Source organism: Acomys minous, assembly GCF_964271855.1.
Source record: "Acomys minous genome assembly, chromosome: 17".
Lineage (NCBI taxonomy): Eukaryota > Metazoa > Chordata > Mammalia > Rodentia > Muridae > Acomys > Acomys minous.
In genome coordinates this window covers 27031971-27045734 of record NC_140500.1, presented here as the reverse complement: position 1 = coordinate 27045734, position 13764 = coordinate 27031971, and the positions used below count along the sequence as shown (strand labels likewise).

Here is a 13764-nt window from a genome sequence, read left to right as displayed (position 1 = left end):
AAGTTAAATGTGTTTATCTCGAAATTAACTTCTTAATAAAAGAAGTTACATACAGCTTGTGACCTGGACCTCAGGATGGTGATGTACTACCTAATAAAATCTCTCTGTTGTTAAATAATTTTTCCTTTTCATGACTTATGAGTTTAATTTCTCACTTTAATACCTTCTAAAGCCCATATGCTTTTGATGATAATAAGGATGAATAAAAATTTTAATTAGCAAGTCTCTAGAAGTTTGGTAAATATTGAAAAGGAATTCATTCAGTAAAATTACAAGTTGAAAAGGATATTTTGTAGGGATAGAGACACTGGGGAGAGAGATAGAGAAGTGTTAGAGTCCTGGCTCATCTTCCAGAGGACCCCAGTTCAGTTTTGAGCATCCATATGGTGGCTCACAACCATCTACAGCAACAGTTCTAGGAGATTTGATGCCCCTCTCTGGCCTCTGTGGGCACTGCACACATGCAGTGCATAGACATACATGTGAACAAAACTCTCATACTCATAAATAAATTTAAGCAGAATTTAAAAAAGGAAATTATATTTGTACACAGTTTTATTTACTCTCTAATCAAAATAGACAACTTAAAAGTTAGCTAACCACTTAAAAGATATTAGTTACAAAGTTTACACCATGCATCAGGAGTAGAATTTTATCTTTATGAAACATTTCAGGCCTCCTAAAGCACTTGCAGTTTAAGATGGCACCTTCCAATGATCTGTGTAACACATACATCAAAGCTTTAGCCAAGTTAACAGAAAGAGAAAAAAAAAACCCAAATTAATAAATTTAGAGACAAAATGGATACTTTACAACAGACACCAAAGAAATCCTGAGAGTCATAAGGATATATTTGCAAAATCTTTATTGCATCAATTGGAAAGTAAAAAAAGAAATGGATGAATTTCATAATGTATGTGATATACCAAAGTTAAAACAAAAAGAGATTTTAAAATGTAAACAGATCCACTGTATGCAATGAGAGTGAAACAGCAATAAAACTCAGGTCCAGATGAATCCACTGCAGAACTCTACAACAGCTTAAAAAACGAAAACTGACACTCCTCCACCAATTCCATAAAACAGAAAAGGAAAGATGCTTCTAAATTCTTTTTATAAGGCTAGCACTATACTGATACCTAAATCAGGTAAAGAAACAACAACAAAAAAGAAAACGTATACATCAATCTATCTGATGAATACAGATGCAAAATTCTCCTTAAGATAGGCAAATCAAATAAAAATCATATAAAAAAAGATCACCCCCCCACTAGTAAGTTGGCTTCATCCCAGAGATTTAGGGATGGTTCAACATATGCAAATCAGTAAGTGCAGCCCACCACAGGCTCATCTCTTTACCTGCAGAACTGGCCTTTGAAAAGGCTCTGACATCCTTTCATAATAAAAGTCCTGGGAATCTAGCAATAGAGAGGATATCATTACTCAGCATAAAAAGGCAATGCACACCAGGCCCACAACTAGCATGCCAAACAGAGAGAGAGAGCTGCAGCTTTTCCGCTAAAATAAGGAAGAAGGCAAAGATGTCCATCTTCCACACGGACACAATACAGAGCTTGAAGTCTCAGCTAAAACAACTAACTATGGAGGAAGATGGGGAAAGAATGGCAAAGGAAGAATTTACAGCTAACGTTCTCAACATAAGACTCTAAACACTGCACCAAGAAGCTCCTACAACTTATAAACATGTTCATCAAAGTAGCAAGATGCAAAATTAATACACAGAACCCAGCCCCTTTCTTATACAACAATGACAAACATGCCAAGAAAGAAGTCAGGGAAACAGTCCCATCCACAATAGTCTAAACAAAAACTCAGCCTAAATCTCACCACAAAAGCAGTGGATTTGCATAACGAAGACCTTGAAGGACAAAACTCAAAAGATACCAGACAGTGGAAAGACCACCTCTGCACAGGAATCGGTGGATTAATACTGGAAAATGGCCATCCTACCAGACACATCTAAAGACTCATTACAGCCTCTCCACGTTCCAGTGCAATTCACAGAAACTGAAAACACCTTACCACCCATGTGTTTTCATATCCCCTCAATGCACTCAATACTAAAAACAATCCTGGAGGTAGCACCTTTCTCGCTTTCAAGCCACACTACCCCGCAGTAGGCAGAGACACTGAACAGTGGCATAGAAACGAGGACCCAGAGACAAAGCCCATACTCCTACAAGCACATAACTCTTTACAGAAATGTCAAAAAGTCACAGTGGAGAAATAACTGCATCGTCAACAAATGCTGGGGGGGGGGGGTCCAAATTGGATACCTACATGTAAAAAACCACTAGATCCTTCTCACCCTACCCAAAACTCAATTCCAAATGGTTCAAGAACCTTAACACAAATCTGGACCTGACACTTGAATTAAATGGAGTAGAAAATAAGGAGTATGTGTTCTCTGATCTGGGAAGTAAGTGGGCATTCTGTAGTGGATCTTGAGGCCAGCAGAACTGGGTTTTGAAGGCCCAAGTGGTTGTGGGCTCTTGGCCAGTGGGAGGGTGTTCCATGTAGGTGCTGAGTGAGACAGCAGGGTCATGATGGCTGGGGTAGCAGATGTGGGGAGTTGGCGGAGGCTCCGGGAGGACTCGGGTGTGCAGTGGTTTGATTCCAGTGGGCAGGGCTGTCTCTCATCTTGGAGGGTGATCAGCACACATCATGGTGACAGAATTAAGTAAGGTATGAGGTACCTTAAGCAAGATGCCAGGGATGAGGGCTCTTAAGCAAGATGCTAGGGGGAAACCATTTTCTGTGGCGGGAAAAGATGCTCCTCACAGGTCTTCAGACGGTAAAATTAGAACAGCAGACAAAGAGGAGGTAAGGGCTTTGCATCTGGAGAAGCAGGCACTCAGGCTCGGATGGCAGAGATGGGGTGCTGAAGAGCAGGACAAGAGGGGACTCTGTGTGTAAGCACGAGCTGCACAGGAGTCCTGGGATGGCCAGCTCTGCGTGCCAGAGGGCACAGCTGGCCATCTTCCTGCAGAGTGAGCAGGACGTACAGGTAGATCTTTAGATGATAGAGATAGAATGCCCAGGCATGGAAGGTTGGGGGCCAATCTACAAAATAAACGGTAAAGTCTGCAAAGTAAGTGGTAGGAACCTAAGAACTAGTGGGTTTGGAAAACAAAAGTTAGGAGATGGTGAAAACTGAAAAGCACATTAGGACTCTTCCGTCTGTAACTCCAGGACTGTGACTGGAGTCCTGGGAGATGCGGCTGGGATGCCCCCGAGGGGAGAGCAGGCCTTACTGGCAGCTGAATAAGGCAGGGGTCCTTGGAAGTCAGCAGGGCTGGGAGGAAGGTGGCCCTTCCTGGCAGCACATATGGACGAGTCCTGGAAGGGCGCAGGAGTTTGAGATAGGCCAAGAGAGGATAAAAGAGTCCCCTTAATGGTAATGTGTGTGGCATAGGTCCTGGGGTGGCAGTGGGGCTGTGATACCCAGAGAGGAGGAAGGAAGGCTCCTTCTGGAAACATATGGAGGGGGTTCTGGGAAGGCTGAGTGGTTGGGGTGGCACCTTGTGTGGCAGGAGGGGGTACCTGGGAAGGTGACAGGGGCTTAGGGGGGCTGTGAGAGAAGCGAAGGCCCTTATTAGCAATTTGTGTAGCAGTGTCTTGGGGAGATTACAAGGGTCTGGAGTAGTCACGGGAGGAGGAGGGCAGGATCTGAACGTCACTGTGCTAGTTGCTGGTCCTGGGAAGGCAGCAGGGTTGGGGTAGCTGAAGGACAAGCTCAGCATGACAACCCTATTCCTGATACACATCTTGAGCAAGGAAGCTATATATGATAGTCAACATATAAAAGCCAGCAGGTGTCTACAGACCAGTAACAAACTTCCTGAGAAAGAAACCGGCGGAAAACTCCTACTCGCAACAGCTCAAAAATAAGATGAAACAGCACAATGCAATTTAGGAATAAAAGTAGTCTAAAGGAGAAAGGCATCTACAGTGAAGATGCTAGAAAGTAGAAAGAACGTGCCCCCCCCCCATGCTCATAGACTGACATACTTAATTCAGTAAAAACTACCAAACTACCAATTAAACAGTCCTCATGACACACAGTGATACATTCTTTCTCCTTGTCTCTCTCTGTAATTTCTACATAAGTATTATATAGAAATCATGATGTTGTGTAGTGAGCTTGTGTCCACATTATATACTGAGGAATTTTTCTTTTTTGTTTTCGGGTAGAAATACTGTTTTATTAGGGAAAAGTATCTAAGTTACCTTCCATTTTAAAGCATATCTAGCAAGTACCTGAGAGGAAAGCACACCCAGGTTCTAAGGAACAAGGACAGACAAACAGGCTGGCAGCCACCCCAGGGACCCCAGGGACCCTAGGGACGTGGCCTTAAAGTGTTTACCTTCCTCCTGAGGAAAGTAGGTAAACTGGGTGTCATAAATACGACTTTCTTACTTTGTACAAAGGAAGAACCAAGATCCTGTTTTGCTGTGTATTAAATACAAAATATAAAATACTTTCTGACTCAGATGAGGGGGAAAATCCTCCTTCCAACACCTCAAGTCTCATGCAATAAAATCCAGCGGTCTGTTGAATGCACCTCTTTGATTCGTGTACTGCCTGTATGCACTTCCTCTTCTGGGACACGTTTATGGCACAGGCATTTGCAGAGCCATCTACCTTCTTGCCTTTTGTGGAGTCAAAAGAGGCAAATCCCATTAACTTCATCATTTCTATTTCTTCCTCTGTTTTACCCTCCAAATCTTCCTCAGTAATCTGACATTCTTTGCTCTTTATTTCTTTAGTTTCTTTCTTTTCCTCTTCTCTCTTTCGGTCGAGAGCGCAGGAGGTGTAGGGATGGGGGTAGGGGGGTGCAGGGGGTGGGGGAAGGGGTGGGGGAGACGTGGATCTATGTCATCTTGGAGACCTGAAGTGTGTGGGGATCTTGAGCAGCTCCTTCTGCGATCTCTCTCTGGGTTCCTGGACCTTTCTTGGAGCCTTCTTTCTCCATCCCAGGATGTGGACCAGGACCACCTGGTCCTTCGCGGGGAGCAGCTTCGGCTTTTTCTGCCTGCCCTGGAAACAACTCCACCTTGTTTTCGTTTTTCGAGATAGGGTCTCTCTGTGTTAGCCTTGGCTGTCCTGGGCTCACTTTGTAGTTCAGGCCAGCCTTGAACTCACAGCGATCTGCCTGCCTCTGCCTCCCGAGCGCTGGGATTAAAGGCGTGTGCCACCACGCCCGGCTACTGAGGAATTTTTTTAAAGTAAAAAATTACATAGAAAACAACTTACACCAGTATTCTAATATAAAAAAAATTTTAAAGTTATTTGATCAGTAAATACTGAGGTTTCCTATAGATGCTTTATATAGTCATTAAAACAATGATTTGGAAGAACATCTGTTCACATTTTAGAATAACTCACAGTTAAATTCACTATATTATTTACAACAAATTAACATTTCAGAAGACTAACATTTTCTCTCTTGCAAAACACCATGACAAAAGTCAACAAAGACCAAAACTCAAGTACGTCTCTGCAGTGTAATCAGTGGAAACACGCCTTTCAAGCTCAGCTATCATGGTGGGAAATGGCCCAGCACCTGCTCTAAGCCCAACTACTAGAGTTGGGTCTCTGGCATCCACAGGGTGGAAGGATACCGACTCTCCCAAGTTAGCACCTCCACATGCGTGCCAAAGCATGTGCTCGATACGAGCATGTTCATGTATATAAAAAGGAGACCGACTCTCCCAAGTTAGCACCTCCACATGCGTGCCAAAGCATGTGCTTGACACGAGCATGCTCATATATATATAAAAAGGAGACCGACTCTCCTAAGTTAGCACCTCCACATGCATGCCAAAGCATGTGCTCGATACGAGCATGTTCATATATATAAAAAGGAGACCGACTCTCCTAAGTTAGCACCTCCACATGCATGCCAAAGCATGTGCTCGATACGAGCATGTTCATATATATAAAAAGGAGACCGACTCTCCCAAGTTAGCACTTCCACATGCGTGCCAAAGCATGTGCTTGATACGAGCATGCTCATATATATAAAAAGGAGACCGACTCTCCCAAGTTAGCACCTCCACATGCATGCCAAAGCATGTGCTCGATACAAGCATGCTCACATACATATATATAAAAGTGATGCGTCAGAACACTAGAAATGATAAACGTAGCAAACCCAGGTAGCATACCTCAAGGTGGAGAGCTCCTGTCCCCACTCCACCTTTTCATGCTCCAGCTGTGACTTGACGTCTTTTGTTTCTGATACTTCCTTCTGTAATCCCTTAAACTTATTTTCCATTCTTTTAAGTTTTCCTCTAAGTAGTTCACAGTGGCTTTTTTTAAATTCTATAACTCTTTTATATGAATAAACTGCATCCCGGATCTTCAATAAACTAACAATGTCTGAATTGGAGAAAATGAGAGACAAAATGAGTGTGCACATTAAAAGAGACTGGGATGTTTATGCTCACTCACTTACACACTGCAGAAAGACATACTAAGGCTTACACTGTGGAACACACGACACTAAGGTCCGCAAACAGCACACCAAGAATAGGACATCTGAAAAGACTAGATGAAATCTCCCTCATTGCTCCCACAGGACCAAGAAGAGTATCTGTTTTGCTTAGTGCTGGACAAACACAATTTACACGATAACGGACACAGATCAGAAAGGAGTTCATCAAAGACATAGCATAGGAAAATAAATACATGGAAAATGCTTGGCATTAGCTAGCAGTGCACATTAAGACCATCATGATTTGCACAATATACTCCTATTAGAATACGTGAGATTTAAAATATTGATAAGCAGTGTTATGAAGACAGAGACAGTGGATCTCTCCTATCCCCTGGACAGGAAAACAGAGCAGGGACATGCTGGGGTACAATCTGTCGGGTCTTAATAAGGAGTGTGGAGAAATAAAGACGGTTCTGTGATAGGTTTGTTAACTGTCTTGATTATGGTGATTACATGTGTTTAATACATATGTTGAAATGAACCAAACTGCCCTTTATATATCAACATGCCTGGCTGAAGCTGTGTAAAACAAAACATTCTACTGTAGGAACAAACTTTGAAGACAACTGGGACACAGAAAATGCAGGAGGAAGCAAAGGATTGAGCAACTTAACCTTGTGGCAAAGGGTTAATACAATCAGATCTGTATCTTTACAGCTACATAATTACAGTGAAAAAAGAGACCATGTTTGCAGGAGGCTGGTTAGCAGGGGCAACAGTTTTCTAGTTTTACAGTATTCTAGCAGAGAGCAGGTCTGTCAGGGTTACTACTGTTCTGATGAAGCGCCTGACCAAAGCAATCTGGGGAGGATAGGGTTTATGCAGCTATCCTTCCACATCACTGCTCATCAGAGAAGCAAGTCAGACAGGAAGGAAACCGGGAGAAACCCGGAGGAAGGAGCTGGTGCAAAGTCCACCGGCAGCCCAGAGGAGGTGCTACCCAATGCGATGGGCCCTCCCCAGCACACACAATTAAGGAGATGTCCTACAGGCCCGCCTACAGCAGGATCTTTTGGAGACACACGCTCAACTGATGCTCCCTTCTCTCTGCTGTCTCTAGCTTGTGTCAAGTTGTCCTAAAACTAGCCAGCACACTAGGTAACCCCAGCCAGTGACAGTAAGGCACAGAAGAAAAGCAAGATGAACAAAAAGACGTAGTGTCAGTCCCATTAAGAAAAGTCCAGCAAGAACGACCTCAGTGCTTCGGCTGACGGTGTATAATAAGCAGCTTACATACTATTTTAAGAGAAAGTGTATTTCTGACATGGACTGTCCTGTCACCCGTCAGTGTTCTGGGTCAACGCTAACCTAAGCGTGCACATGTTACCATACATAGAGACTCCTCTTATGTACACAGTGACCATACCTTTACACTCCATTCTGAGATGCTCGATTTCACACACAATGCTCTCATAATCGGGGCACTGTACCTCACAGTCCTCAGAGGCGGTTTCAGAGGACTCAGTTAGGTCATCAGGGTCGACCACAGAAGACATTTGTTTAGTGACCTATAAAATAAACACTATTTGAAGCTGTTTCTCTAGTATTTACATGATACAGGAAATAATGTTTTATACAAGCAGAAAGTACTTTCTAGAAGAACTCACTGTGGTTAGAAGAATGTCTTTATCAATGGCTACCGTTTCTTTCATTTTAAAGGTAAATGTCTTTCTATAACAAGATCCTCTTTTTTCACTTTATCTTTTATATCTTAAAACTCATTTTTATAATACTACTTCATAATATATTTTAAAACAAAGCCATGTTTTTATTATTTTTACATTACCTTGTTATTCTTATTAGATGTTTTCTTTATGGGCCTAAAATAAAAAACAAATCCATAAAAATCTTTTAAGACAAATATTATGTAAAATACAAAGAATATCTATGATTATTGCTTTTTTCTTTTTTTTACAAAACCTCTACATTTGAAATTGATTTCTCTTACTATTCAAGATTACGAGATATTTAAAATATAATAATTTTCTATTAGGGATTTTAGATATAAACAGAAAGTAAGAGATTAAAAATAATTATCATAATTAGGAATTAAAACATATATATATATATATTTTTATTTAGAGGAAGATTTCCTCTTGCCTCGATCACCAGCACTGGGGTCTCAAGTGTGTGCCGCCAAGGCCCACCAAGGGCTGCTGGCAATCCAATACAGAGCTTTCTGTGCTCTATGCAGGCATTCTACCAACTGAGTCACATCCTCAGGCCAGAAAGAATTAAAATTAGATCCAAGAAAAAGGAAAACACTTTACTTGCTTTATTTGACAGAAATACCATTAAGAAGTTTTTTACGGGGGCTGGAGAGATGGCTCAGAGCTTAAGGGCACTGACTGCTCTTCCAGAGGTCCTGAGTTCAATTCCCAGCAACCACATGGTGGCTTACAACCATCTATAATGTGATCTGATGCCCTCTTCTGGCCTGCAGATGTACATGCAGACAAAGCACTGTATATATAATAATAAATAAATCTTTAAAAAAAAGTTTTTCACATTTCTTTTGAGAGAGACAGAGACAGAGACAGAGACAGAGGCAGAGAGAGAACACGTGTGTGTTACAGTGGAAGAGAGGAGGTCAGAGAACAGCATGTATGAGCTGCCCTTTCCTTGGCTGTGTGTTCTGGGACATCAAACTCAGGTCCTCAGGCTTGGTGGCAACATACTGCTGGCTGCCATTAGCTGCTGTTACTGTCATTTGCAATAAAAAAATAAGTTTTGTGGGCACTACAACCTATCTGGAAAGTGCATTAGAAGTCCTTGGAAACCATTTTGTTTTTGAGATGAGGGCTTGGTAAGCCTAGAATTCGTTAGTGTGGTCCAGGCTGGCCTTGAACTCATGATGATCTCCTGCTTCAGTCTTCCAAGAGTTGAATTACAAGCATAAAATACATCTGGACTGGAAACATTCCACCTCTAATGGTGACAGGACTTTGCCTTTTCTGGGCATATAATTACTATGCAGTACCGTAAGCACTGTCCTAAACTTGTAGTAGTCCTCACAGTTCTATGAAACAGGTTAAGATGTAGCAGGCATTTTACAAAGAAGTGAGGCAAAGACAAGCCAGGTAATTTGCCCTAGACCCCACAGCTCATCAGTGGCAGACCTGGCATATCCAAGAGCATGCGCCACAGTGTGAAAACAATCCTGTCTGTCTCCAAGTGTTTTTCAGTGACACAGAAGCAAATGAATTCACATTAATATTCTACTTATAATTATCAATTTCTGAATCTTGCAGATATTTCCTAAATAAATAGACTTTACATCTCTAGAATTTTGGAAAACTGCTTTGTATGAACTGATCTATTCTAAGGAAACAGGCATCACTAATCTACTCAGTTGTTTAAGTCATACATCCAGCAAACAATGAGCACATGCTACACATAGCATCTGCTACAAGGAATTGTTTTTATATATTTTTATTTAACTAAATTTTAAATGTTTATAATAGCTTAACTTTTAGGACACGATTTTCATGTTTAATTCATATTTAGATATTCCATTTCTCAACCTACTCAGAATGAACAGTCAGTGAGCTTAACACCAAAAAATTTAAGTAAAAGGGGCTGAGAAATGGCTCAGTGGCTAGGAGCACTTACTGCTCTTCAAGAGAACGTGGGTTCAGCTCCCAGCACCAACACTGCTGCTCACAACCACCGATAACCCCAGTTCCAGGGAATCCCACACCTTTCCATCTTTGCAGGTGTGCACATGGTACACAGGCATACATGCAGGCAAACACCTGTACAGGTAAGATTTTAAAAGTGAATCTTTTTTTGTTTGTTTTTGTGTTTTGAGACAGGGTTTCTCTGTGTAACCCTGGGTGTTCTGGAACTCTCTCTGTAGACCAGCCTGCCTCAATCAGCGATCCTACTGCTTCTGCCTGTTGAGTACTGGGATTGAAGGCTCATGCTACCACACCTGGCTTGAAAGTGTCAAGTTTTAATAAGTTAGGCATACAAACCAGATCACACTGAGTGAGCATACACGTCTCTGCTGGATCTTTCCTGACATTACGCAAATATATTCTAAACGCCTCTTTTAAAAGAGGTTCCTAAATTACACATTTTCTTCAGTTACTGCCTACTTTTCTGTTATCATTCCCAGCATAAAATCTGAGGAGTGTCTCACTTCCTTGGAGACTGCACTTGCTGACGTCCCTTGCTGCCTTCCCTCTTCAGCAACATTGACACAGGTGGGCTCTCTGTCTAGAGACTACCACATTCTGCTTTACTTCCACAGTTAGGCAGTCACAGCCAACGTTTCTTCACAGGGAACAAAGAATTCGTGTTTACCTTGGTTCACTTTGGTCTGTGTCACTTAAATTGGAACCATCCTGCATCTGTAGCGGCGCGCTGGTTGGCGAGCTGGCTTTCTCAATCATCGGCACCATAACAGTTTCTTTGGATACCCATTTTTCATTTTCCTTCTTCTTCGCTTCCTTCATAAGGCAGGCAGGACCACTATTTCAAAACAATCCATTAAAAAAAAAAGCCAGTTTTTAAAAATTCTAATGACAAATAATTAAAGTAATTTTGATGAAATTCTGACTTTTCCTACACTAATTTACTGAGAACAAAACATAAGTTAATTAAACAATAGCTAAATATATGCTCAGTAAATAAATACATATACACAGTGGCACGTGTGATGTATCTGAGTGATATATGAGAAGTTTTAACTGAGCATAGGGGAAGTTTTTCAGAAGAGGTAACGTCACAAGAGCTCACTGGGAAAGCAAAGCAGAAACCATTTTGCTTACAGGACAGAATATAAACACAAAAGAATAAGTGCTTTGTAGGTACATAAAGGTGTAAAACAGGCAAACAGCAAAAGGTTACTGTGAACTAAATGCGAACACCACTGTCAAAGGGTGACGCTCTGTGCTGACAGTGACTGTGAGACAGGGGTACCACGGGGAGCTCTGTGCTTCATTTTTAGTTTTGTTTTTAAATGTTGTGCATGTGCATAAACACAAGTAAACAAACAAGTGAATCAATAAAATAAACATGTTGAATGTTGAATGTGTCGACAGGCAACTAAGATTACTTTTTATAGAACAGACACATATCGGGTACCCCTCACCTTGCTGCTAGCCAGGTCTGCTCTTCCCACCCCTCAGGCATGTGTTCCCCCACCCCACCCCCGCCCCCCATGCAGGAACAGCCTCCCCTGCAGCCCACCCCACGGCAGGCCCACTGGGACCCTCCAGGACTTCCCTTTGGTATACTGCCAGGTAGGGGCTGCTTATCCTGCCCGTAACTGCCCCCCTCTTTTGTGACCTCCCTCACTGCCCACTAGGCTCTCGCCTTCCCGTTCTCCATAGACAGCCCAATCACCACCCCCAGCCACAGGCTGGCATTGTTCCATCGCGCCCTTTACGATCCCGGTTCCTCTGGGATTTCGTAAGTGTTGCCAGACCCTGCGGCTCCTCTGAGGTTTTTCTACCCCACCCCTCAAACTCAGCTTGCTCCTTCCCACCTCTAAGTGTTCTCAGATAGGCCTTGCCCCTCCCAACTCCATGGCCGCCTGACTATACACCCAGCTCCCTGAGACCTCCTCCCCACATGCCCAGTGGCCACAGTTTATTCAAGGAAGAGGCGGCACACCTGAGAGCCACAGCAGAAGAAAGACCAGCAAGGGGTGATGCCGGATAAAGCCTGCTCATGAAAACAGTAGCGACTCTCAAACCACCAATACAATCCCACAAAACAAACCGCTGTCGACTGTCTGACATCCCAGCCCTCTCCAGACGGCTGTACACACTGCACTGAAAGAAGGGTGTGCCGAGCAGAGGAAAGAGACACAGATTACTTCAGGTGCATAAGTCCAGCACAGAAATAAACATAAAAACTCATTCACATGCTCCCCAAATTACTAGTTCCACAGCAAAGAACACCAATGAGAGTTGGGTGAATTTGTGCATGAGTCATTGGGATTTTTATATGTAATGGTTTTGGTTCCAGATAGTGTCTCTGGAAATCATCTAGACAAAAGCCTCAAAAGAATGGTTATAACTGTATTCAAACAACTCAGAGGGTTATGAATATACCTCAAGGGGGCCGGGAGGGGAGTGAGACGAGACCAGAAGAAAAACAGACGGTGTGGTGGCTTGAGCAGGAATGGCCCCCACAGACTCATGTGTTTGAATGCTTGTTCTGTAGGGAGTGGCACTATTAGGGTGTGGCCCTGTTGGAGAGAGTGTGTGACTGTGGGGGCGGGCATTGAGGTCTCCTATGCTCAAGCTATGTCCAGTGTAACACAGCCTCCTGCTGCCTGCAGATCAAGATGCAGAACTCTCAGCTCCTTCTCCAGCACCATGTCTGCCTGCACGCTGCCATACTTCCCGTCATGATGACAATGGACTAAAGCTCTGAACTGTAAGCCAGCCCCAGTGAAATGTTTTCCTTTCTAAGAGTCGCTGAGGTCATGGTGTCTCTTCACACAATACAACAGTAACTAAGACAGATATTAATCAAAGATATGAAGATGGAATGAAGTAAGGAGAAAGAATTGCTGGAGAGAAGCCAAACTGAGGAGGTGCTGGAAGGGAAAAGCTCAGTAATCAAGAAAAGCCTCGTGGAAAGGCTTGCCAACAGAAGGGTCCAGTGGAGGACAGCCAGGAGTGGAGACAAAGTAGGGGAATTCCATTACTCAGTAAAGGTCAACAAGGAAAACAGTAACAGAACACAATGCACGCCCTTTGGGACACCATGGAAGAACTAACCTTCAAATTATGGGCATCTGTAGAAGAAAGACAGTATTATCACAGTGAAGGTATAAGAGAAAACTTCCCAAATCTAGAGAAAGAGATGTCCATCCAAGTACAAGAAGCTCACAGAACTTATGAAACAGGATGGAACACACTGCAGTCAAAATGTTACAGATACAGAAAAAAGCAAGCCATAGAAAGGTCACATCACATATAAAGGCATGCCCATCAGAGTAGCCCGGTTACCTGACACAGCACGTCTAACGCTAGAAGGAACTGGAAAGATATAACCCCCGTCTGGAGATGGCAACTCTACCCAGCAAATCCATCGATTACAACTGAAGGATAAAGAAAACCTTTCTGTGATAAAAAGAAAATTTTAAAGATGTCTAACCACCAAGCCAGCTCTACGTAGGAAACCAGAATCAATGCCTCTGCCTGAGGAGAAAGGTGAACACGCCCAAGAGATCACAGGAAATAACCAATGTCAGGAGAGTTCAGAAAACAAGTCTAAG

The 13764-nt window shown here is 42.8% G+C and overlaps 1 protein-coding gene and 1 pseudogene across 3 annotated transcripts in view; both read right to left on the bottom strand.

Annotated features, from left to right (window-relative positions):
* Positions 1–13764, bottom strand: part of ANKRD30A (ankyrin repeat domain 30A) — a 72562-nt gene that overhangs the window by 25270 nt on the left and 33528 nt on the right. For both annotated transcript variants that reach the window (XM_084766520.1, XM_084766521.1), the window contains 4 exons: positions 10833–11000; positions 8311–8344; positions 7891–8032; positions 6193–6406 (listed from right to left, as the gene is read on the bottom strand). In XM_084766520.1, the coding sequence (XP_084622646.1) occupies positions 6193–6406; positions 7891–8032; positions 8311–8344; positions 10833–11000 (558 nt within the window). The remainder of the gene's footprint in view (positions 1–6192; positions 6407–7890; positions 8033–8310; positions 8345–10832; positions 11001–13764) is intronic.
* Positions 9–5705, bottom strand: LOC311588747 (U4/U6.U5 small nuclear ribonucleoprotein 27 kDa protein-like; annotated as a pseudogene). The gene is made up of 2 exons: positions 5647–5705; positions 9–4895 (listed from the first exon to the last, which is right to left on the bottom strand). The product of its transcript is annotated as a U4/U6.U5 small nuclear ribonucleoprotein 27 kDa protein-like (transcript).